The 25,149-nt window shown below is 39.5% G+C and overlaps 1 protein-coding gene across 1 annotated transcript; it reads right to left on the bottom strand.

The window, feature by feature from the left end:
* Positions 1–13,937: 13,937 nt before the first annotated feature.
* RERGL (RERG like) lies at positions 13,938–23,168 on the bottom strand. The gene is made up of 5 exons (XM_030456196.1): positions 23,073–23,168; positions 22,862–22,918; positions 20,476–20,549; positions 16,877–17,025; positions 13,938–16,073 (listed from the first exon to the last, which is right to left on the bottom strand). The coding sequence occupies exons 1-5, from the start codon at positions 23,122–23,124 to the stop codon at positions 15,791–15,793; spliced, it is 615 nt and encodes a 204-aa protein (XP_030312056.1). The 5' UTR covers positions 23,125–23,168; the 3' UTR covers positions 13,938–15,790.
* Positions 23,169–25,149: the final 1,981 nt, after the last annotated feature.

The raw sequence follows: 25,149 nt of genomic DNA, 5'->3' as shown, positions 1-25,149 counted from the left end.
TTATGATTGGTAGTTGTGTTGGGGAAGGGAGGGAAGAAAAACTACTGAAAAAAAATCCTGTAAATTTAGATTTTTTTTGCTTATATAACAGATTGCTGCAGATTAAAAAATGGGCATGTGCTCACACTTGTAAATATGAACATACTGATAATTTGAGGCAAATGACATTTGGGTATGGATTGGAAAATGTAGCTTGGGAAAACTTGTACTTTCTCATTAGCTAAGAGATGTCAGTGTCCTGGAAGCTGTATTCATTCAATACTGGTGATAATATTGTTCCTAGCCCCAGAAGACAGCCTAAAAAGCAAGATACCCCATGATCCAAACCATATAATCTAGTAATGGTTCTGCTTCAATCACATGTAACTTTCCACAGGCAGGAACTTTAAAGATAACTTCTTTCTAAAGAAAAAAGCAACCAACCAGACAAGCAAAAAAAAAGACTATACATGTTATTATCTTGTGACCTTATCAGTATATGGAATTAATTTCTCATTTTGAAGTAAAATTCTTCCCTGTGGATGGAGTTAGTCCCCTACAAAATCTATTGAAATTGTGAATATAAATAAACTCCCAAAATAGATCTTACGTGGTCCCTGAATCGTGCCTTGGGCTTTTCTTCATGCTGTTAATTCAAAAATTTATTAGTAACTTGGGATCTATACGCTGTATAAATCTTGTAGGACAGGATGGGTGCCTTCCATCTGCAAGGTGCTCGTTACTCAAGCTCCAGCCAGAGTCAGTACCAAGCTACAAGGGCTTTAAAGCACCTCTGAATTCTGGCCATTTAAGCACTAATGGATTTGAGGAATTAAACAGCATCAAGCATAGCAAATATTGACCTCTCCTCAGAAAATATTTACCCTCTCATTTATTGTTATATGTCCCCTGCACTAGGATGATATGTTGACATTAGCAGCTATGATTTGCTAGGTGCACTAATGTTCTAAATTGACAAACTCAGCTATTTACTTAAAGGCCTCTTGGATTGATTTCTAGATGCTTTGCTCATTGTAAATGCATCTGTTCCATGTTAAAATGTCACTTTGGTTTTAGGTATTTCTGGCTTTATAGCATAATTTTGAGCCTCATTTATTTTATATTAACAACTTGCCAGATTTATGAGCAAGATGGCAACTGTTTATACACATGAGGTGGGGTTTTAGCTGAATATTTCCAAGCCTTGTTCAAAGAAACATTTGAAGTAGCACACAAATGTTGCAAATTGGGAAACAGAGGCATACAGCTGTAGGGAATCCATTGTAATAGGTATTCCTAGTAGCTAATCCACCTTTTCATAGAAGACTTAAGGCCTCAGTGACTTGAAAAATGGGGTGTTGGGCTTCCATGTAGTCAGGAGTTCTGAAACACATATTTTCTGTATAGTATCTGTCTCTCCTGATTTCCAGAACCCGGATCTGAAGTCTAAAAACCACTGTGTATTTTCCACATCTCTTTCTCTGACCATTGCTAGAACTCATAAGTATTTCTTCTGCAGAATAGTCAGAAGAAAATTCTCCCTGTCGAAGTGCTTTCTTCTGTAAGAGCTGTTTGGTGTTTGAAATTAGAATATGCACTGAGTCCATCATTAAACATTGTCATATTATGTTTTAGTTCACCTTTACCTACCCTTCTATGACACTCAGAGGAAGGTGGAAGAAAGAATCTGGAAAGAGAGAAAGGGTCAGTTGACAGAACTTGATCAGGCCAATTGCATATTCCTGTGCTGTCATTTGAAAGGAAATGTAGAACAAATGCCAAATCTATCCTGCATTCTTGGGCTATCCAAATTTAAAAGCCTGTCCCTTAAGCTCACATTAAACAAACACAACAGCTGGTGAAGGTATCATTCATTAAATGCTTTATGCTTTGCTTCAGAAAGAGTGGCTAATAAAGAAAAATACACAAGTCAAGACCTAAAATAGGCATTTACAATGAGAAAAAGAAAATTCTCTTCTGTTTCTATCCCAAATTCCTGAACAGAAAAATTATTCTTTCCTTAAACCTTTCCCCCACTGTCTAGAAAGCAACTATTTTCTTCTCTAGAGAGGAAAAAGAAGAAAACTTTGAAAAGAGTCTTGAAATACTTCACAGAGACAGAATGAAACACAAGTTGGTACACAGTATAATTATGGAGAGCACATGTTTTAATGGTGATAGTCTATTAAGTTTTATAAGCTGAAATCAGTGACATTTGCAATAATTATTAATAAGAGCCCAGTTTCTTACTAGTCATATTTAAATGGAACTTTATGACTTAACTAACTAAAGTAATCAGCTTTCAATGGGGTATTAAATTAGCCTAAATCATCAAAGAGTTGAGTTTTAGGATGTGCAGACAATAACTCTCTCTAATTAGTTATTATGTTGTAAATAAGGTAAAAATAGCTCAACAGTATTTACACTAAAATACTCAGAAGTCATTGATGGAGAGCTCCACCAAAACTCAGATGCAGTTTTCCATAAAGTAGAAGGAAAGACTGTAGAGGTTTATGACCCTTCATTGAACCTGAGATGCTGCAAGCCAATACACAGAACCTTGATAACAGTCAAGAGATTTTCACTGATTCCAGCATCTTGGTATCAAGTCTCTCACCACCTAAATCCTGCACAACATGTTCTCTAGATGTTGTGTCACCAAGAAGATGGGTGTCATGCTTATTCCTAATCTCTTTACTGCTGACATCTTTGCTGATAAGACAGCTGCTAGTCATCTGAGAGATAATAAATGAGATTCAAAGCCACAAGAGTAACACAAGTGAATAAAGGCTTATGAAAAATGAGTAAGCAGAGGACAAGTTGGAAGGCTCCTCTCAGAAATGAGTGGTGGGTGTAAGTGCCTGTCTGTGTCCTAGTCACACCTAGTGGGGACCTGAGAACTTTGTGTAGGTTTAAATTGTCTAAGATCCTATGAAAGCTCTTTTGATGTAGCAAGGGCTGATATGCTTTAGGGAGGCACTAAGAAGAGTTTCTCTGAATACAAAAGTGACACTTTAAGAGTCTTTTTTTTTTTTTTTTTCCCCACTTTAATCATGCTTTTATCAAAGGTTTTGCTTAGAAATTATTTTATTTCTTAATACTCACACAGGGAGCATTATCTGGATTACCTGGTCCCTTCTAAATTGTTTAAATGTTTCTCTTTCAAATAGTTTAAGTGTTAAATTCAAAGTAAAAAGTTTTCTATTCCTTGGGTTTTTCTTTGTTGATGATGTTTGGGGTTTTTTAAGGACATACAACACCCACAATACTTCTCCTAAAGGAGTTTCTGAATTAGATGTAAGTAGAGAATATCCATATAAGTAGATAGATCAGAATCTTTTGTAAGAATAAGTGAATTCTTAAGAGGTAAAAAACTCATTGACTCTTCAAAGGCACTTTTCTCAAAGGAATTAACATCCACAGGATGCATGAAAACAGCTTATCTTTTTCTTCACCTTTACTAACCTGGCATCTCTTTCTTTTTAACTTGCCTGTATTCTTTAAAGTTATTTGAAGTGAATTAAAGATGAGGAATTCACAGAAGTAATGCATTTTCCATCAGGCCACTTCTACTTGTTTTCTCAGCAAATTCTGCAGATGGGATCCTGCCACTGGAAAAATCTAGTGGTTTGTAAGGTGGTCAGTATTTACCAACAACAGATAGTTAGCACTGTAGTAAATATATTGTAAAGGAGGTCCTCAAAATATGGCTTTTTTTGTCTACATTTTTGCCTGTTAAATGGTGCTTTGTGTTATAGGTAGCTGGTGAATGTAAAGATTTGCATTCTTTCTAGATATTGTATGCTGTTAGGAGCTGCGTACCTGGCACATCTCTCAGTGTTGAGTCGTGACCCCAGGGTCTGCTACAAAAATACACTAAGTGAAGTAGGAAAAGGCTGTGTTTGGAAGACAAATGTCAAAGATTAAGAAGGCAGAGTGATCCTATCATGTGTGGGGTTTTTTCTTGTTTTGGTTTGTTGTTTTTTTTTTTATTGGGTTAGGTTTTTTGCTTGTTTGTTTTTGTTGTTTTCTTTTTTAATATTACATAATAATCTATATTCTAGCTATTCTTATTTTCATACTTCTTAAAAGATTAAAAAAAAATTATTTAGACCATTTTCATATGGTCTTCTTAGCTCTCATTAAGAGTACACTGAAAATCTTTATAAATATCCTTGCAATGAAGAGGAAGCAGTTTGTAGCTGCCATATGAGCAGACACATTTCTGTAACAATTCTCAAAGACTTTCCAGGAATTGTCAGTACTGTCCAACCAGGTGGCCCACTGAAAGCATCCTCCTAGCTCACTGGCTTTCTTTTAGACCGGAAGAAATTTCCCATTTAGCTTAAAATCTGTGGTCTCTCCATTGCAGCTCTGAGATGTGAGCAATGACAGGATGTATGTAGTAGAATAATATGGTTGGACAGGATAGCTGGAGGTCATCTAATTCAGTCCCTGTTCCAATTAAGGCTACCTTTAGAGTTAGATCAAGTTGCTCCGAGCATTTTACAACCAAGCTTTTAATATGTCCAAGGACTAAGGTTCCACAACCTTTCTGGGAAACTTGTTTCAATATTTAACCACTTTCATTGTAATTTCCTTTTATCTAGTTGGAATTTCCCTTACTGCCCCTTGTATCTGCTGACCCATGTCCTCTTGCTGTGCATCTCTGAGAAGAGGCTGGCTCTGCCTCCTCTACTCCTCCAGGTAGCTGAAACAAGCAATTGAATCCCACCTTAACCTTCTCCAGGCTGAATAAACCAATGTACCCTCAGCCTCTGTGCACATACCATGTGCTCCAACCCCTTAACCACCTTCACAGCATTGTGTTTAACTCCAGAATGTTTCTTTTGCACCGGAGGGCCAGAAACTGTGCAGTCTTCCAGATGTAGCCGCACAAGTGCCAGGTAGAGGATAATCTGCCCTCTCCTTAATCTGCTGAGTCCAGGATGCAGGTGGCCTTCATAGTGACAAGAGCACATTGATGATTCATGTCCAACTTGGCCTCTAGGACAACCAAGTCCTTTTCTGCAGAGTCATTCTCTCACCAGCTCAGTCCTCAGCCTATACTGGTTTATGGAGCTATTGCATCCTAAATACAAGATTTCACATTAGTTTTGCTGAGGGTCTTGTTAGCCCAGCCCTCCAGGCTGTGTCTGTGTCTGTCTCTTTCTCTACCTGGCAGCCCCCCAGTGCCTAGGGACAGCAGTACATCACCCCCAAAACTGTGTCATTCCCAAACTTGCTGAGGGGGGGGGGGATCCCCTCCTGTTGCATGGGCTATCAATGAAGATACTACATAGTGGCAGTCCCCTCTATCAGCCCCTGACAAATGCCCAGAGAAAGCAGCCCCAGACAGACCTTGAACCACTGAGCCTTACCCTTTGAGCCTGACCATCCAGCCAACTCCATAGTCCTCCTACCTAGTTCATCTCTCCAGTGTATTTTTGACTGTACCAAAAGCCTTATGAAATTCAAGGTAAATTACATCCACAGCTCTGCCTACATACAGATAAAAACTAACTTCAAATAGAAAGTGATCGGGTTGTTCATGAACAATTTTTTCCCTGGTAAATATGTACTGTCTGTTCCTAGACATGTTTTTATTCTTTATGTGTCTGGAAATGGGACACTTGTTACATAATCTTCATAGAAACAGAGGCAAATGTGGCCATATCAGCCAGGTGGTACAGCTCTGACTGAGAAGAGCTGGGTGGGTGTTGGAGGAAGAAATGTTGGTATCAAAAAAGAGAATTTTATAACTGCAGAGGCACAAGAAACACGAAAGTACATGAGGTTAGTTAAGCTGGATTCAATTGTGCATTTTCCTCATCAGTGAAGGAAACAGTCGAGCTTATACCATAGTTTTGAAGTCAACTTTAGATAGTAATTTCAAATTAAGAAAGAAATATGCTCCAGGTTTACAGTCCATCTGGTTTCTTTGATCACCACTTCATGTACCTACGGGGTGAAAATAGAAAATCTTGGTCATCAAGAATTGCGGGTCTAATTCTTTGGCTTTCCTTCCTTAAAGAAATATCCGTATAAGATGGAGATATTTTTGTTACAGTTAAATGGAGGAAAGATGAGAATTTTAATATTGGATAGTTAGAAAAATTGTAATCAAGAACTGGTTATATCAGTATAACATTTTTTTTCTTTGCTAAAAGTATTTTTTATTTCTGCTGTATTTTTTCCTCCCTTTGGAAAGTACAAAGCCCTTAAATAATTTGAGTTTTCCCTTCTTCTCAGAATTGCAGCATATGACTGATAACTGCCTTTAGAACTCCTAATAGCTAAATTACAATTATTATGCAAAGACCTACAATAGACAGTTATATGGATTGTTAAATGACTTTGCCTTTTTTGCAAACCATAATCATTTTCCTTTATTAGCTGAAGGATTTCATAATTTAAGGGAGATGAGAACCTATAAGTCACACTTTCAAATAAGGAACGTGGATATTGCAAACATTAAATTCTCCCATAAAAATGTTAAGGCATCATTAAACTAGGATCAGATTAATACAATTCAGTCAACTCTAGATAGATATCTCCTGTAATAGGCTGAAACAATACCTAGTGATATAGGATGTATAAGATTTTACTACAGCCAATTTATAAACCTATAAAACATACAGGTATCACTCAGAGCCATCATTAATTTGCATGCCTTGTATTAAATCAAGTGTGTTTGGTAAGTTAAGGAAAAATATTCCTCTCCTTTACTCTATCTCCCTTTCTATTGTTAGCTGCTATCATAGCATCTTACTCCTACCGTAAGTCAGATGAGAGATTCCTTCTGGTAGAGGTTGACCTGAGAGTCTGTGCTTAATCTATCCATCTGTTTAGGTGTCTGGAAGAGTTTTTAATGAATTTTCAGGGAACAATTTAGATCTCAATTGTACCACTGTAAAGCTGGAGTAATTCTGGATTTGTTCCAGAATAACAGCAAGCACAATTTGACCCCCAAGTTTAGTCAAATTAAAACCAAAGGTTCTCATTTCTTCTACTCAGCTGGGCAAAGGAAGGGAGATAGCTGTGAAAAAAAGAGAGTTTGGACTCAAATCTTTGTGCATGCTCTTTCCAAAGGTATGAGGTAATTCTGTGCATCTGGTGAAATGGCTGTTTTAGAAAAGTGGGGCAGAACCAATGAGGGAAGAGCTTCATTTATCAGCAAGTCATTTACCTTCCAAGTCCTTTGAATGTATACCTGCTGTGAAGAGTAAACCTGATACTGGGCTGAACTGTTGTTAATTTCTAACCTGCTCGTTCAAATTTAGCTTGGGTCAGTTTTCATGTGGTTCTCAACAGGGGCTATGTGGAATATGTCTGTGATACTTGGACAGTAATTTTGGCCCAAAGGTTCTCCTAATAAACAACCAGTAAATAAACAGATTTGGTAGATGATCAGTTCTTTCATTTGAGGTAACAGGGAGAACAAATACTGATTAATAGCAGGGGATAGTGTTGTTGACCATGGTGTCCTCTTATGAACAATCTTCAGAACTTCTCTTAGATCAGCATCTCTCTCCCATTCTGCATGTTGATGCACGTGCTCCCTGGGCAGAGTGGAAAAGCAGGAGTTCAGTTCTATGCTATCTATTCATCCTGTGACATGTGCCTGAGAAGTCCTTATATCCATATTTATAATATACTTATTTAAAGTGTTGTATATATTTTGACCTTGGGTTTGAGTCTACCTGTATTTAAATACACTATCACAAATTTCCAATACCAGAACAGATTTATCACATCTGCATTTGTGTGTGCATAAGGGAAGAGAGAGGGAAAAGTTTCTCCCACACCCCTTGCTTCCCCAGACATGCATCTGCATTATGTTAAAAATAGATCAGACCAGGATAATAAACTGCACTGCACTGGTGCTGTGTAACAAGATCCAGAGGCTGAAGCTGGATGGAGAAGGAAATAAAAGAATGAAGAAAGAGTAACAGCTGGTGGGGCTCCTAAAAGAGCTACCAGTATGGAAGAAATCTTTGGAGGCACTGCTCAGTGATTACATGGGTAAAAAATTAGTTTAACTCTTGTGAAGCCAGATTGGACCATTCAGGGCAGATACCCTTGTATATACTGGCAGGGGTTTTTTATGGGTTTCTGGGGGGTTTGGTTCTTTTGTTTGTGTGTTTTGGTTTGTTTTTTTTGTTTGGTTTTTTGTTTTTTGTTTGGTTGGGTTTTGTTGTTTTGTTGGTTGTTTTTAATTTAGGCTACACTGAACACTCCCTGGACACTTAGCGGGAGAAACACCTACCTGCAATAATTGTTCCTTGTAAATCTGCATTAATGATCAAAAATGCAATGCAAGCAACCAGGAGATTTTAAACAGAGTAAAAGATGAGTATAGATTAGGTCCTTTGTAAAGCTTTTCAGTTTGCTTCTAAGATAAGTTGTGTGATTTAGATCAGTATTTGCAGTATTCCCTGAGGTCTGTATAGGATAGATCCCAGACAACCTCAGTCATTTATTGAATCATCTAATGCAATTGAATTCTGAGTGACAGCCACAATTATATGTAGTTAGTAAAAAATGTTGTTGTATTTAATCATATAATTGTGCATCCATTTAGATCAGCCCAGCAATCATAAGAACCCTTATACACAAGTAGCTTTACCTATGTGACTTGTTAATAAGTAGGAAAGCTCATGCAGAGGGCATTCTCATGCAGAGAATTTGAAGAATGAGGCCTAGCTCTATGCCAGCAAGACACATTTCTAATAATCCATTATTGTAGTGGAGCATTGTGTTTAAATTAGGGGTTTTGTATGAAGCCATCTTGTGACAAAGTAAAACTTGCTACCCTGGTGATACCTCATATGGAAAAAACTGTGAAACTATTTATGTCCTATCTTTCCAGTTTATTTCCATAAGTGGGGAAAAACAGTTAAAATAAGATTTAAGCCTCGATACCCACTGAACCTTTCTGAACTTCCCTGTCAGTACATTCTCCCACTAGGAACTTCTGAACCTGTAAGTAAACATCAAGCCAAATTTCAGAGAAAGTAAAGATTCAAAATTATTTTTTCCCCCAAGATTTATGAAAAAAGCCTCAGAATAATAATGCAGATTATCAGATGAGCGCTCTCAGTGAGGGAAAAGCGTTTACAATTCAGCTGCTGAATTTATGCCATAGCAGCAGTCATCTGGGCCATCAGCAACAGGCATACTTCTGGACTTCTCATACTGTTGTTTGGATCCTGTAGTTCCGTAATAGCTGGAGTTGTGATGAGAAACTCGTGTGACTCTGGCCTCACGTCAGTGTTCTAAAGGAAATAGCTCACTGAACAACTTGGTTGTTTAGTTAAACTGCCTGCTTAATGAAATATTTTAAGGTTAGAGCCATTTGGTGCAAAGTGTTTCCAGTTGCGAAGAGGAAGACATCCAATGGCAGATCAAGGCATAAATGATGCAGAGTTTTTTATGCTGTCCATTTGCAAGTAATGAGCTTGGTTTATTCCATATGGCTGGTAATTGCTATCAGAGTCACAATGTGAGCGAGTATCTGCTCACACACAAATTGTTGAAACATATTTTCCAAGTCAGAAAACAACCGATTAGTTGAATCACTAGCTTGGGAGTCCATAGACCTGATTTAACTTTTTGCACCATCTTAGGCCTCTAGAGTTACCACAGGCAAGCATTTAAAATGCAGCTGTGCTGCAGACTGCAGTGAAGCATCAAGATCTGCTAGTTAGTTTTTAATGAGCTAGCTTAGAAGCAATCTGTGGCAGTACTCAGTTAACTTATCCTCGGCTTCATTTCCAGTTCATCCATTAATTTAACGTGTGGCAGCTGGATTTCAAGGTGTTTCATGAAGTTCATCAGGGATCAAATATAATCCAGCATCCTGATCAATCACATGAAAGAAATTTAGCATTAAATGACCCAGTGGTTATCTCAAGTTAGATGTTAATTGTCTAACCATAGGAACTCAATTGACTTTATGAAGTAGGACAGATGGGCTCTGTAGGGCTGAAGATGAAGGGCAAAATAACTAGCAAAGGGCCCAAGACACCATATTTTGAATATAATTCATCTTACCAAAGTCTAGAGATCTCCAACTCTAATTAACTTCAGAGTTGGTGGAGAGTTTTATGCCTTAAATTCTTCAGTAGAAAGACATCTGACTGAGATGAGACTCTAGAAGACTTCCACCTTGGACCAGGTGAATCCAACCTTGCAGTCTTTCCAGTAAGTGACCCTTCTTATTTAAATTTGAAGCACTGTATCTGTACTACAGCTCACAGATAAGAGAAGGAACACTCTTGCCTACCTCTGCCTTAGCTCCCTGCTGTGTCTCCCTGTCATGTTCTGGGGATAATACCCTCAGGAAGCTGGAGAGAGACAAGGTGGAGGTCAGATGTCTTATCAGGTGTAGCTGGGAACATGATGGAAGCTTCCAAGTCCTTCCTGAGGATATTAATATGCAGGGATGGTATGTAAACAGGAAACCTTTCAGCTTCTTAGACAAGATAGCTGACTTTCTTTTGGTGAAACAGCTGAGCTCAGACATGTCAGTCAGGAGAAAAAAAAACCTTATCAACATTGCAGTTTTACTTGCAAGGGTAGTGTCAAATGAAGCCCCCAAAATGTCATATTGTTAAGCTCGGCATAATCGATAGCAGAATTTTATAGTAGTGGAAGGGAGGAGGAGGAGGAGGAGGAGCAGGAGCAGTTTTACCTGTACTTCATGATCAGCGTCCTTGGGTTTATTAGCATCGATATTTCAACCTGAAGGGAAGCTAAGGAGGAATCATCGCTCACCGAGGAGGGTGAAGTGTGAGCAAAAAGCCACGAGAGGGAGCGCTGGGAAGCAGCAAAGCTGCCGGGAGTCTCCTCGGAACGCGGCGCCTTCATCTCAGAAAAGCAGCTCAGCAAAAGGCTGGAAAACTTTCAGAGGCTCCCAACATCTTTCAAGTAGTATTTTTTTCTAGGAGGAAACTCGTCCTTAAAGTTCGAAAATGCTATTGAAAAAAAAAAAAAAAAACAAAAACAGAACAACGAAACAATAGAGTAGCAACCCCCCCTCCCCTCCCTAAAGCCAAACCAAAACCACACGCCCTAAATCACAACAAAACCCTGTGTGAAGCTCCTTTTAAAAGCTGAGTCTATTAAAAAGGAAATCCTCCCCAGATACCAAAATTTCTGTAATTTTAAGGTCAGATATTTTAATTGCAACTTTCCTTTATATTTACTTCAAGTAGAAAAATACATTTTGTAATCTAGACGTAAAGTCATTTTGCTGCTGAATGAGAACAAAAGATTTTATGAGAGGACAGACCCGCTAAGATCATTTGGCTTAAGCCCCATGATAACAGCTCTCTTCTCCACTTGTCTCATTTCTGGTACATATTTCTTTGTACTGTTAGAATCCTCAGTTGGAAAAACTCTGGATGTTTTACAGAGCTCAGCAGGAATCAAATGGGTATCTGAATTCCTAGACAGCCTTAAAAAATGAATGTGGCAGTAAATGGCTCAAGTCATGTCAAGTACATAGGGCCAAACGTAGATATTAATTATATAACCAGAGGGACTCAATTTACTTTGTAAAGCAATTAAAAGAAGACAGAAGCTTACAGTCTGCTTCTTGAAAAGAGTAATGTCTGTTTAAAAATAACTTCCTACCCAGAATAGCCTGCCTGTCTCGCATAGCATCAATTAAAACAAGCCAAATAGGCCTTCATAGCAATGCCTTTTTTTATGGAAAAGTCAACCCCAAATTTTAAAACAGAAGGAGTTTACAGTTTGGTGCCCAGACTGACATTTTGGGATGTAAATGAATTTGCTTTCCAAACTGTCTAAACAACACCTTAAAATTTGGCATCCCCTTGTGTTTTTCCTCCATGGGCAGGTGACGGCAATGAAAGCGGTCTGTCTGCCTCTGGACAGGTTTAAGGAGGTAGAGGACTTGTTTTTTCTTAATACAGAGTACAGTTTAACATTGTTCAGGATTGTTATAGTAGTCTGGTAGTCTGTGTCTTTTTTTTAAGTATTTCCTGCTTCAGAGGGGACAAGCAAAGATTTCTTTCGAGCATATTCATCAGAGATGGAGTCTGCTCCTGTATCTATGAGCATGGTTGAACTGTATAAAAACGTCATTAATCTAAAGTACTTGCTCTAACTTCTTTTGCTGGGAAGTTAGCATACACACCTAATTATTTTTCTGCATTTTAGTTTTGCTTTGAGTGGTATTTATAGTCCTCTTTACAAGTGTGTGCTCTGAAAATACCATTAAGTGATCTGGATCTATCTGTCAGTGAGAGCATCACACCTGTTCAGGCCAATAGCTACAGCATCCATCCCTCTCTCTGTCCTGAATAGACAGAATGCCAAGATCAGACATCTTCAAGAACCTACTGGGGCACCATCAGATGCAGTGTAGTCAGACAGACAGAAAGGAAAGAACAGGACTGTCCCCGCATGACTCACAAAGTCTTTGCACTGAAATGTCCACCCTATTTCATCACTTTCAAAATCAGTTTCTAGCAATGGGCTAAAAAAACCTATGGTAGTTACTTTGGTCTTCATACAGCATCAGACTTGGGATTCAGGTTTTTCATCATTATCCTGATTTAAATATATTAGAAGAAAAAGTATGTGTGGCTGGTCTACTCAATATTGCACTTAATTATTCCTTCTTCCAGTAGTATCACAGAGTTTTTCTGTGACATCTTCTCCTCTGCCCTGTTCTGAAAGTGACTATCATGGGATTTAGAAAGATTTCAATGCGTAGAGAAATTACAGAAAAACATCCAATTGAGGTTGTTTTTGTCTTGATTGTTTACTTCAAAAACTAGAGAAAGAGCTTCAAAAAACACCTGAAAGCTCTCTGAGACACAGCATTTGGGAGCCAGGGGCTATTACCTTTACACTTCAGTAGAATCTCTTTGCTTTTATGTTACCATTTCTAAAGTTAGAAAAACAAAACCACAAAACCAAAAAAACAATGTTGAAGACAGGGAGAAAGAACATAATTTTTTTAGTGCCTTTCTCAGGCAAAATTTTACTAAAACTATTAAGTTCATATAAACAAGGCCTTCTAGACATGACAGCAAGAAACTTTTAACTCTTGTATGGCAATTTCAAAATCTTTTGGTGAAAAAGGATGGGCAATTCAAATAGATACATTTCCATTTTCTTCAAGAGAGTTCAAAATGCTCTAGGTGTTCTCACTGTCAAAGGTGAGCATAAACATCATTTACTTGTTATTCAGGCAGAGTTCTTGCTTGCATTTCCAAATGTGGCTGAGCCAGCAACATTTTACCTTCACTGTTATAACTCCAAGAACATTTAGTGATATGTATGTCTTTTAAAGGTCTTATTTTTCTTTAAAAGACCTTAACTTTAAAAAGATACTAATAAAGTAAACATGGAAAGGGAGCATGTGTATCTGCTTTAAAACTGAATTCCTTCCCAAATTCTGCACTTTGCAGCAATAAAAGACAAGTACAATCCTGATCCAGAGATCAAACTAGGTCTAAATAAGGCCCTTTAGTATACTTATGTCTAAACACATCCTACAGCTGTTTCAGCTGTTTTTCAGTGCAATCCAGCACAAAGGCTTGAAGACAGCAACTCTGTTGCAATACTGAGCCCATCTGGACAAAAAGGGAATGAAAACTGTGGGGTATATGGGAGATTCCACCTATCTGAAAGTCCGTATTCCCATTAGTATCAGCAAATAAAAACTAATTGTCTTCTCTGTTGCTCTCTTGACAGATTTTTAAAGTATAGAGTCTTTTAAAAAAGTTTGCTATGTTCACTGTACATAAAAGCTTTGTTGCATACAGGAAACAGAGGCTCTTTTGTGCAAGTCTCTGATGCCCAGATTATTATTTTCTAATTTGAATTCTGAATCTGTATGTTGCTTCACTGTTGTTAGTCAAAACAAAAAGTCTGTAGCATTATATTACAGTAAAGGAAAACCAAAAAACATTAAAACATCCATCTTATATCCAGTTTATTTAATACCATAGCAGTAAATACAGGTAAGAGGTCTCTCATCTGCCAGTGCTAGAACTTGGGAGATATAGCTACATGACAAATCAACAGTCTCTTAGTAGATCTGGAACTCTGTGTGTGCTGGAAAGCTGTAGTCTTCAAGTTCAGCCTCATAGATTTTGGCAATACAATTGAATACACTGCTTCTAATATGGCAGAGAAGCACCTGTACAGAAATCAGAAATAAAGGAACACTGTGGTTGTCAGCATTGAGAACAATATTCCAATAACTGTAGTCTTCAAACAAGTGAAATATATATTGTGTATTTTCCTTTAAAAAAAGGAAGTGATCTTTGGTCAACACTTATTAAAATGGGCTTTAGTTTTATTTACTAGAGTAAACAGTAATGCTAAGATTATACAGCTTTTTTTCCTCATGTTATCTTATGCGGGATCTGAAAATAAGTATTCTGCTGTGCCAGAGAAAAGTAATTTTACTAGTTTCAATGCAGGTAAAACTTCAGAGCAGAGGTAGGCTTCAACTCAGCAGCTTACAAAGACTGAATCTTAGTGTCCTCTGGAATGAGTAGGAAGCAGTAACTCCACATCATTTCCCTTTCATAACTCCTGTGTAAGCACAGCACTGTCAAATATACCGGGCTAAGCTCTTATTTAGTTAAGTCTACAGCAAGAGCTCTGAATTGACAACTCAGTTAAACCCATCTGATGTTTAATATTCACGCTTAGAAGTGCATAACATATGCCTTAGTGCTCTCTAAAATGGCATTTCAATACCACACTAATGACTAGTTGTAATGACATTGGTCCTTAGGAAAAACACTGTCCTTTGAAGCACAGGTCTAACTAGCAGGCTGACCTTCAAATCCAGGCAGAAATCCTAAAGAACTTGTGTTTTTCACCAGTCTATGTGTTTTGTTTTTCAAGGTCCTGCTACCATCTAGAACTGAACAGGCACATCCACCTCACAGGTAAGAAAACTTTGTTACAGCCCCTAAAACTGCTCAGTGAAAGGGATCTGCCTGATATGTTACACTGGCCCTAGCCATAAAATTATTTCACTCTACAATGACCTTTCCAAAACAGCCCAGTGCTCATCGACTAACATTTCACTAACATTTTAGTTCCCACCTTCCTCAGCCTTCTCTACTTTCTTTCATCACTCAAAAAAGGAAAAAAAAATAATCCTAAAACAGGAGACAATACTGCTTCGTTTATCTGCTCTTCTGCTGCCTCTGCAAGGCAGGTTTGCAAGTAAATACCTTTCACAGATTTGGTGTCTAAGCATTTAATTTTTATGAATTTCAGAAGGTGTTAGGCACCTTCAGGCACACAAGGATCTGAGCTATCCTTCCTTGAGTTATATACAAATACATTATCATGTAGAGCAGCAGTATTTAACTTTTCTTTAGTTCTTGCCTAAAGACCAACTGCTTCTCCCAATTCTGAAGTATGATTTTGACCAGCAAGGCTGATTTTACTGGAAATAACTGCTCATGCTTCAATAAAACCTAGAAGTTCTATCCAGAACCATATTGCTGTTGAATAAATACAGACTAAATCTCCTCTAAGGAACTTTTTAAGACTTAGGGTGAGAGGAGTATCTTCAGATTTTAAGTGACGTAGCCATAACACAGTAAATCTGTGGTAGAACTGGAAATAGAAGGCCAGGTCTTGCAGGTTTAGACCTTGTCCACTTGACCATACTTATCTTCCACTGTTGGTTTCTGCTATCTTACTCCTCCAGACACTGACCCTTGGAAGAAACTGTCTGAATCCCAAGAGCTGCCTGTGCTCCATTATTTCAGCACATTCCTACTTGAAGACTAACCATCTTTTACACAGATTTCCTTCTCTTTCCAAACACATTGTTGATTAACTTGGCCATTGACTTTGATCCACTGGGTCGCCTCTTTTCCTTTGCTTTGAAATTTGAGGTGATATTCCTGAGGACTTTTGTGAACATTGTCACAACTTCCTGATAATGTTCTGCTGCAGACAGTTCACTGAATTGGCACTTGTTGTCCATTGCCAGCTTTTGTCCTTCATCCCAGCCAACTTCCCTCATGTGGCATAAATCCTGTTTATTACCAACCAAAAATATTGATGACTCGACCATTCTGAAATAAAAAAGGTTCAAATTAGAGAACAGATGTTAGAATAGCCAAAACTTACTGATTCCAGAGATACCTTAATTAAGAAAGGTCAGCAGTAGAACAGACAGAAAACTGGTTTTTCTGTTTGTGGGGGTTTTTTGGGGTTTTTTTGGTTTTTGGGTTTTTTTGGTTTTGCTTTTTGGGTTTTTTTGGTTTTTTTAACTCCAGTTCTGGTACAAGTAAAGGATTTCACTCATTTGTTTAGAAAGCATCTCACCTGACTGATGCAGGAACACACACCACCATGTCAACTCAGACTTGCAATTTTGGTCATTCTTTTTGAAAGTAGTTTGTTCCTTACGGTAAGGTCAGCCACGTCCACAAAGAATGTAGTGGTGACTGCTAGAGGCAGATTAGGAGACCCTCATGGTGTTAGTTTATCAAACTAATGGGAAAGGCTTTCCTCAACCCCTCCACTAGTGCATCTCTATTCGCAGTGAAGTGGGGGGGTGAAACTATAGACTGACTATGCCAGCTTTTTACGCTGGCATATCACAACAGGTAAATCACAACAGATTTATGGCAATTATTTACACAGTAGTGCTGCAAGATGCAAGAACAAAAATCCTGATGTACTTAGCTTTGGATACAGAGAAATAGACTGAAATTTGCAATTAAGTTTACTTTCATACACTTTATTGTTGGTGTTGTGTTATGCCACTAGGATGCTGCTTGCGTTTCATTGCTAGTAGGATACTTACTGAAATGTTCTCAGCATTCATTTTTGTACGTTTGCTGAGGGAAACAAAAAAAATAACACCACTTACTTTTTACAAGCTCCTATGTGAGACTCTCGGATCCTGTACAGCAGTGCTTTTGCAAATGCAAATGATGCTCTGTCACTGATGTCATAAACAATGATAAATCCATCAGCCCAGTGGAGCTCATCTGTGAGGGAGAGCTTCCCCCGCTGTGGCTGAAAGAAGTTCAAATTCACATGAAAAAAGAATGTTACTGTTGTCACTTCAGAGCATTTTCTTTGTCACTGTGAATGTGAGAATGCTCTATCTTTTCTTGCAAAAGATATTAATAGGTCTAGGCCATCCCTATTTGTGCCGTTCCTGGTTACAGTTCTGTTTTACATGTTCCTAATATCCTGACTGCAGTGAGCTTAATTTGTTTAAAAGTCTTTGTTCCCACTCATTTCTTCTGCTTCCTTGCATCGTTCAAATCTGGAACAGGATAAATTTCTACCAGGTTAGGGAAAAAAAAATAATCTAAATAATCTCCTTTCAAGCTGCAGTTAACTTTAGTGAAACTGAAAACAACACAAGTGATAATGTGGTTGTACCAGTCCTTGAGCCTCTGCACCTCAAGGAAGTGCCACGTCTTGATTTCTAGAAAGCAACAGCTGCAAATTCTCCAATTAAGAACATAATTTCAAAACTGTTTTATATTAGCTTATCCTGCAGCTGATTTGGCAGGAGCGAGCAAGACTATGTAACCCAAGATAACACTGGAAGCTGACAAAAAAATATAAATAAAACCAACTCTAGATCTGTGTAAAAGCTATCGTAGATAGTAATTTGAGGACTGTTTAAATTGTTCCCTCACTAGTTTACTGTTTTGACCCTTGGAATGTATATTGCCTGCACAAACATTTTACCCTGGTTGCCTTGATTAGCTCAGCATCAGGGTAGCATTGTAGCATCATAAAGAGCTGAACTATGAAGGCAGCAACCCACCATCAGGGTTGGTAACTGGCATCAAAAGGGGATGCATGAGAAAGAAAAGATGAAACAGGTTTCAGCACTATTTCACTATCTTTAATACAAAAGCTTTTAAAACGGCAGTGACTGCAGCATGTTTAGGGACAAGAAAGATGACTTGTGTGTCAAGCTGCTTCCCAGATGGCTCATAGAGTATCTGTTGTTGGAAGGAACCCATAAGGATCATTAAGTCCAACTGTCTGCTCCTTGCAGGACTACTGAAAAGTGAATTATCAGACTAAAAGCATCATCTTGATGCTCCTTAAAACTCTGGCTGGCTTGCTGCTGTGACCACTTCTCTGCAGAGCCTGTTCCACTGACTCATAATGCTCTCTGTGAAGAACCTTTTCCTAAGGTTCAATCTGGAATTCTGATGATGTAGATTCATTCCATTACCTCATATCCTGTCAATATTCTCCAAAGATCAGCAATTTCTCCTCTGATACTTCCCTTGAGGAAGTTGTAGACTACAATGGGGTCACCTCAGCCTTCTGCAAGCTGAGCAAGCCAAGTGACCTCTGCCACTCATCATAAGTCTTGCCCTAGAGGCCCTTCACTATGTTGGTCATCATTCTCCTCTGGAAATACTCCAACTGTTTGATGTTCTTATAATGAGGCACCTTTTGGCTGCCAGAGCACACTGTTGACTCACATTCAACTTGCTCTGAACTCACACCCACAGATATTTTTTCACAGGGCTGCTCTCCAATCTCTCATCACCCATTTTGTATGTATAACCAGGACTAACCCATTCCAGATGGGTAATCTGGCACTTACTCTTGCTAAATTACATAAGACTGGTGATTACCCAGCTCTCTACCCTATGGAGATCTCTCTTTAAAGCCTCACTCTACCCTTGAAAGAATCCACAGCTCCTCCTAGTTTAGTATAACTTGCAAACTTGGTTAATGTACATTTTATACCTGTGTCCACTTCGTTTATAGAAGCATTAAAAATTGCATCAAAATTGAGCCCTGGGGAACACCACTGGTCACTGGCTGCTAGGCCAATGTAACCCCATTTACTATAACTCTTTAGTCTGAGCCATCAGCAAATTGTTCACACAACCTATTATGGACTTGTCTAGCTATATGCTGGACATTTTAACCAGAAGGATACTGTGAGAAACAGTACCAAAAGCTTTGCTAAAATTTAAAAAAAAAAAAAAAAACCAAAACCCAACATCTGTTAGCTTCCCTTCACCAACTAGACCGGTGGCCCAGTCATAAAGAAATTAAGTTAGTTAAGCAGGATTTTCCCTTTATAAAACTGTGATGAGCTAGTGAGTGTTGCAGAACAGGATCCACCACCTGATGCCTCAGAGAGCAACTTTTCAGGAAGCAGAAACAAAAATTGGGACTTTTCAGAATCTGCTTTTCTGTAACTCCCACATGATACAGGACCACCTCCTCCTCCATTCCCCATTCCTCTCTTTCTAGAATCACCTATTTTAACAGATAAAATCTCAACACTACTACTTGCTGCCTACTCCTCTGAAGGCATGGAAGAAGTCATGAGAGAACATCAGAAGGCAGCCAACAGCTAAAATGAGGCCTTGTTCCTAAGGAAGAACTGGGACAAGAGAGTTTAATGACTGCTCGAAACAGGAGCTGCCCTTACCACAACCAGGCTCTGGTCTACTTAAAAGGTGCCCAAACTGTAGCAAAGTCTCCAACCATAATGTAGTATCATCTACTTCACCTTAGTGAGCTGCTACTCCCAATGTTTTAAGTATCTTAATAGAGTTGTTCACATGCCACAGGACTTGATATGACAGTAAGTGGAAGCTTCAGGTGGGTTTAGGAAAGAGGTCTGAGGTAGGCAGAAAGAAGTCCACAGAACCACAGCACACTTTGAGGTCCCTATCGCCCTGGGAGAAACTTGTCTCTAGGAAGGCTGGTTTGTTGGGTGGTTCTTTTTAAGCACTCACTTTAAGCCCTTTAGCTGATGTCTGAGTCAGATTTTCAGTGCTTTGGCTTTAGCATTCATTGTCATAGTTGAAAAGAGGCAGATTCACTTCCCAAAAAGGAACGTGGCAAGCAAATGCTGTTAAGGTCAAGGTAGAGCTACCTAAGTCTGCATGTGTTATCACAGAAACCAAAGTTTCTCTCTCCCTGTAATAGCACGAAAGAAATATATACAAAAAAGCTTTATTACAAAGTGGTTTATTTTGATCAAAGTTCAGCAGTCAACACATACAAGCCTGCATTATAGCCTTCCTTGATTCTTCTCTGTGAAATCAGCTCTTACATCCAGGCCTAGCTACTTTCCCACTTCTGGAGACATTTAATAAATAAACTGCTTGCTTTAGGAAACAAATTTGATCTTTTTAGGGCATTTGAGAAAACTACACATAATCCTGTAACTTATCTCTGTACCTGTATAATGCAGAAGTAGGAAAAATTACTTCTGTTAGTAACACTCCAAAAATGCAACAGCATTTAGAGAAAAGGCAAGTAATAAAGGGCTTCTTCCCTTAAGTGGCAAAGTACTCAGCAGTTCTGAGCTATTGTAACTATAAAATTTTAGTCATTAAAAAACACAAAACAACCCAGGAACAAATTCCAAAAACCAGAGAGAAAGGTTGCAAGCTCCTGACGTTTTCTATCATGAGATAGATTGAGGAACAGCTTTTGTGTGCCCCCTAAAATTCTTACCTGTGAACAGGGGTCATAAATTTCCAAGTGTATCTGCCTCCCATCCAGGCACAAGTGTTTTGTATAGATGCATTCTAAAAAGATAAATAGCATTTAAAGAATATCAGCATGAGAGAGACTGGTGAGGGCAGCCAAAAGAAAAAGTGACAAAGATGAGATCTGCCAGCACTTAGGATACATTTAGTTCCCTGGCTATTGTTTCTTTTGGGGGGGTTTGGTGTTTGTTTGGGTTGTGGGGTTTGGGTTTTTTTGATACACACTGGAAACAAACCTATATCATTTTCAACATCTGAGCTGCTGCAGCCCCTTAGGCTGACCAATATCACTTCACTGTAGTGTACCTAAGAAAATGTTGGTGCAACAAAAACTTTTAGAACCCATTTTTCCTCTGAAAATTAAGGTAAAGGAGATGCAAAATGCTCAGACCCACCTAAATTCTGCTCAGCTTGCTACAAGGGTTCAGGATTATGAAAGCAGTAAGACAGCCTATGTGTAGATTGATTCTTTACAAAGTCATTATTTAGTAATAATGTTTTTTGCTATGAAATCTGTTGATTTAAGAGTTCTTGTGCTAGGCAGCATTAACTCAATAGTATTTAGAGGCTCATGTCCTTAGACTAGAGCTTAATGTTTCCAGTGTCAGTTATCTGATTTATGACTCTCTTCCAGCACTTACAGTCATTACCACTTAAAGCAGTGGGTTGTTCTAAGCAAGCATAACCAGCTTGTGTTCATGGCACTGGCCAACTGTCTAAGCACAGTTCTTTAAAGTGACTGAACTACAGTGACAAAAACTGGTGTTGGCACTACTGAAAGCACACTTCAAACTGGGTGTAACGAGGGCATAGATAAGGGAACTGAGCATTTCAGTTCAGTACCATGTTCACCTTAAGCATTCCCCATGGATGTTTTAGCAGTTCATTTGATGACAAACTGTCAGTCTCAATCATACCAGGGTATCAAATCTGCATCCCCTGATGGCTTCCATAATCAAAACTAAATTTTAATTAATACTTGGGCTCAACTAGAAGTGTTCTAGCATGATCTTTCATTTTATCACTCCTGTTCCCACTTTTTTTCCTCCTTCCTCCTATCAAGAAATAGAGTTTAACTTACCTTCCAACAAACACCTGTTTCAAAATGAAAATGTGCTAGGAAGTCTGTTATGCCATTTCTGATACTTGCAATATCAGAAGGTCAAACTAGAAAAAAACTGGTTTTAATTGTGGGTGCCTTAGAACACACAGGGAACACAGAGAGTACAACAAAACTTACATGTGACAGCTTAGGCTTAGATAAACCATCTGAGACACAAACTGTCTTTTCAGGCTGTGTTTAGTGACAACATTGGTACAGCTAGAACTTTTAGTTCAGAGTAATTTAATTGCAATACATTCCATTTGCTTAGTACTGCTATTTATTACTGTTTATGGTTTTTTTAATGGATCGTAGAACTCTACTCTCAATTTTGTAAAAAGAGGCTTTTGGAGAAAGGTTTTCACTTTAGCAAGGAAGGTGAGGTAGACAGCAATCTCCTTGTTAATTTTGGGGGTTTCCAGAGCCCCATCAACTGGAGCAGCACAGTCCCAAAGGTTTTTGCTTATCAGTTAAGCAGCACCTTTAACCTGGATGTGAAAGTTCAAGTCCTGCTTTGCCATCTTCCAAGATCTTAAAAGCATCTAAAGGATCAGCATGTTCGTGCTGGCATGAATAAGAAGTTATATCCTCAGCACAGTGATGCTTTCCACAAAGCTATCTAATCAGTGCATTCCTCCAAAAGCTGAGGGCTTTGCATTATGCTTTGATTAACCAGCAGTGCCTGATAAAACAATCTGTTTCACCTCTCAACTAGAGCTCAGGATGAGACATTCAATAGAACAGGTGTTGGGGTTAGGGTTTGTGGTTTGTTTGGGTTTTTTTTTTCCTTCCAGTCTATTTCTTTCCTCTCTTCTTTATCTCCTCTCTGATAGAGCTTACTATAATCTACCCGTGCTTCGCACATTCAGCCCGGTTATCTTCGATTCCCAAGTCCCTTCCCAATTGCTTTGCGACGAGCATCTCGCCAGCCCCACTGCCGGAGTGCACTACCGGAGTTTTAAGTGATCTCCCCACAGATACCTGCCTCGGCTTCTCCCGGCTTCAAAGCTTACACTTAATCAGGAACTCTCGCTGATAAGCGACCGAAAACATATCTTCCCTCAAAGTTCTGTGAAACTGCCTTTCTATCCAGTTTCTGGCTCGAAGAAGCGTCCGATGGTTCTCACCACCCCGGGGAACCGGCCCCGACCGGAGACCTCACACGATGCCCACCCCCTGCACCCCTTCCCTCCCTTCCCCAGCCGGTACCGGGCCCCCCACCCGCCCTCCCCGAACCCGCGGCTCTCACCGGCATTGGACGCGTACTCCCCGATGAACCGCCGGGTAAGAAACCGGACCGCCAGAGCTGCGGGAGGGAAACAGATGCCAGGTTTAGCGAGCTCCCACCTTCCTTTCATCCCCCCTCCCCCCCCCCCAGAAAAAAAAAAAAAAAAATCAGAGGGGAAAAAAACCACCAAAAAACCAAAACATCGGAGCCACCTCCCCCATCCCTGCCTTACCCGACTTTCCAGCTCCGCTGCCGCCCAGCACCGCCACCTTCACTTCGGTCATGCTGCCGCCAGGCCGCGCCCCGCCGCCTCCATTTCTTTATAGCCGCCGGGGCAGAGCACGGCCCCTCTGGGGACACCGCCCCGCAGCCCGCCTGCCCCCGCCTCCCCTCCGCCTGCCCCCGCCTCCCCTCCGCCTGCCCCCCGGGTCTTTCTCCGCCCCAGAGGCGAGGCCGGTGGCTACAAGCTCCCCGGGAAGTGGGGTGGGTTGTTTCCATCTTCTTTAATAGGCACGGTTCTCCTCGCTTCCCTCCTTCTGTTCCCGCCCTCTGTCTTCACCTCCCGCCGCGCACTCTTCATCCGCGGGCGGCAATTGCTGCCTCCCGGCACGGCGGTTCCGGAGTCCTGGCCCGATGCTTGGCCGCGGAGCCGGCTGGAGGGTACCTCGCCTTGCTGCTCCCAGCCCAGCGTTCTGACAAGGGGTTAGACACTAGCGGCAAAAGGGAAAAAAAAGAGGAAAAACGAAGAAAAAAAAAAGATTATTTTTTTTTTACTCTAAAGTTTGTTTTCAGTACCAGGAATGTGTAAGTGAAGAAATTCAAGTGATTCTGGGTTTTATTTTAAATGCTTCTGAAGTAACTTGATCAAATTAAGTGTTTTGCGTTAACTTTGTCATTCGCTGCCCCATGCTTCAAAACTGTCATCACTGACTAAGCCTCTCTTACTGCAGCAACTTAGTTGAGTGCCTGTTTTATGTGTGCGAATGTTTTCACTGGATTTAAATTTAAAGTTATGTGATAGGCAGTGCTTTGCTGAGGTTTACAGCACATTCCTGAAGCAGGAACATATGACAGATGTGGAAGGTGAGGCACAAACAGGTAAAACTAGAGGCAAGACACCCTGCATCTGAGTCTCCTCAAGTGCTTTCTAATGGCTGTCAAATTTGTGAGATACTTGGGAACATATGTTTAGTTAATCCACTGGTGAACAGGAGATTGCTCTAGCATGAAGGCTACACTTGTATACTTAACTCTGTTCATGTTTATTTTATTTGGTTTATTTAATTTGAATATATTTATTCTGAAATTTTTACTTCTCAGATAAAACTTGTGCATTGTATAAATGCTTCAATAAAAGTCTGCTTCACTTTGCTTGCTAGCGGGTATTAGAGTTGCAACACATGTACACGAGCTCTAAAAGAGGTAGACAAGGTATTTGAACATCTGTTTGTTACAGGTGAAGGAAATACATAGTGAAGAAAAATATATTTAAGAATAAACATGCAGACACAACTTGGGTCCTAATCCCCAGGCGCTAATGGCTGGATGTGTATTCAGAGGATACCCCTGTCTCACTCAGTGGGGTGGGTTTTTTTGGTAGGTTTCTGCTATTGCTTACTAACAAGACAAAAGTTACTGTCTAAAATGAACTTCAGTCCCATCCTTTATAGCTGTGTTGACATTAGCTTTTGGAGCAGTGGTATTCACTGAAACCAATCCTGAAATAACTGGCACAACAGAGTAGTATTTTATTATTTCATACACGTTGAAACCACTGCGACAGGAAGGTCTAAAACTACTTATCCATGTGTACTAATTATCAAGGGTATGACTTTTGATGGTGATTTAAGTAAATGGTCTTGATGTTCCTTTTAAGCAGAGGTGTGAGGTGTGAGCCTGGCTTTCTCACAGCTCGGGAAAGTACTTTATGCATACACTTTTATGTGAAGATTATAACTATGCCATAGAAAAGGATAATTAGCACAGTTTTCACCCCTAGAAACAGGCCATGGTACAGGAAAACAGAAATTAACTCATAAGAAGAAGTGGGCTCAAGATGCACTCCTCAGGTTTTCTTTTTCTCTTCCTTGATTTTATTTTTTTTTTACTCTTTGCTCATTTATGGCAACATTGGCTTATTACAGCCTTATCACTCAACCCAGTCCTTGTGGCATGATGGGCTGACACAGCTCTTTGTGCAGGTGCATTGTGGAATAGAACAGGGAGACAATCCCACTGTTTCAGCTCAATAAATTCTGTGATATAGGAACAGTCGAGATTTCCCAGTAACTGCGAAAAAGACTCAGGTC

Source organism: Calypte anna, chromosome 1 (assembly GCF_003957555.1).
Source record: "Calypte anna isolate BGI_N300 chromosome 1, bCalAnn1_v1.p, whole genome shotgun sequence".
NCBI classification, from domain to species: Eukaryota; Metazoa; Chordata; class Aves; order Apodiformes; family Trochilidae; genus Calypte; species Calypte anna.
This window is presented reverse-complemented; position numbering and strand designations above follow the sequence as displayed.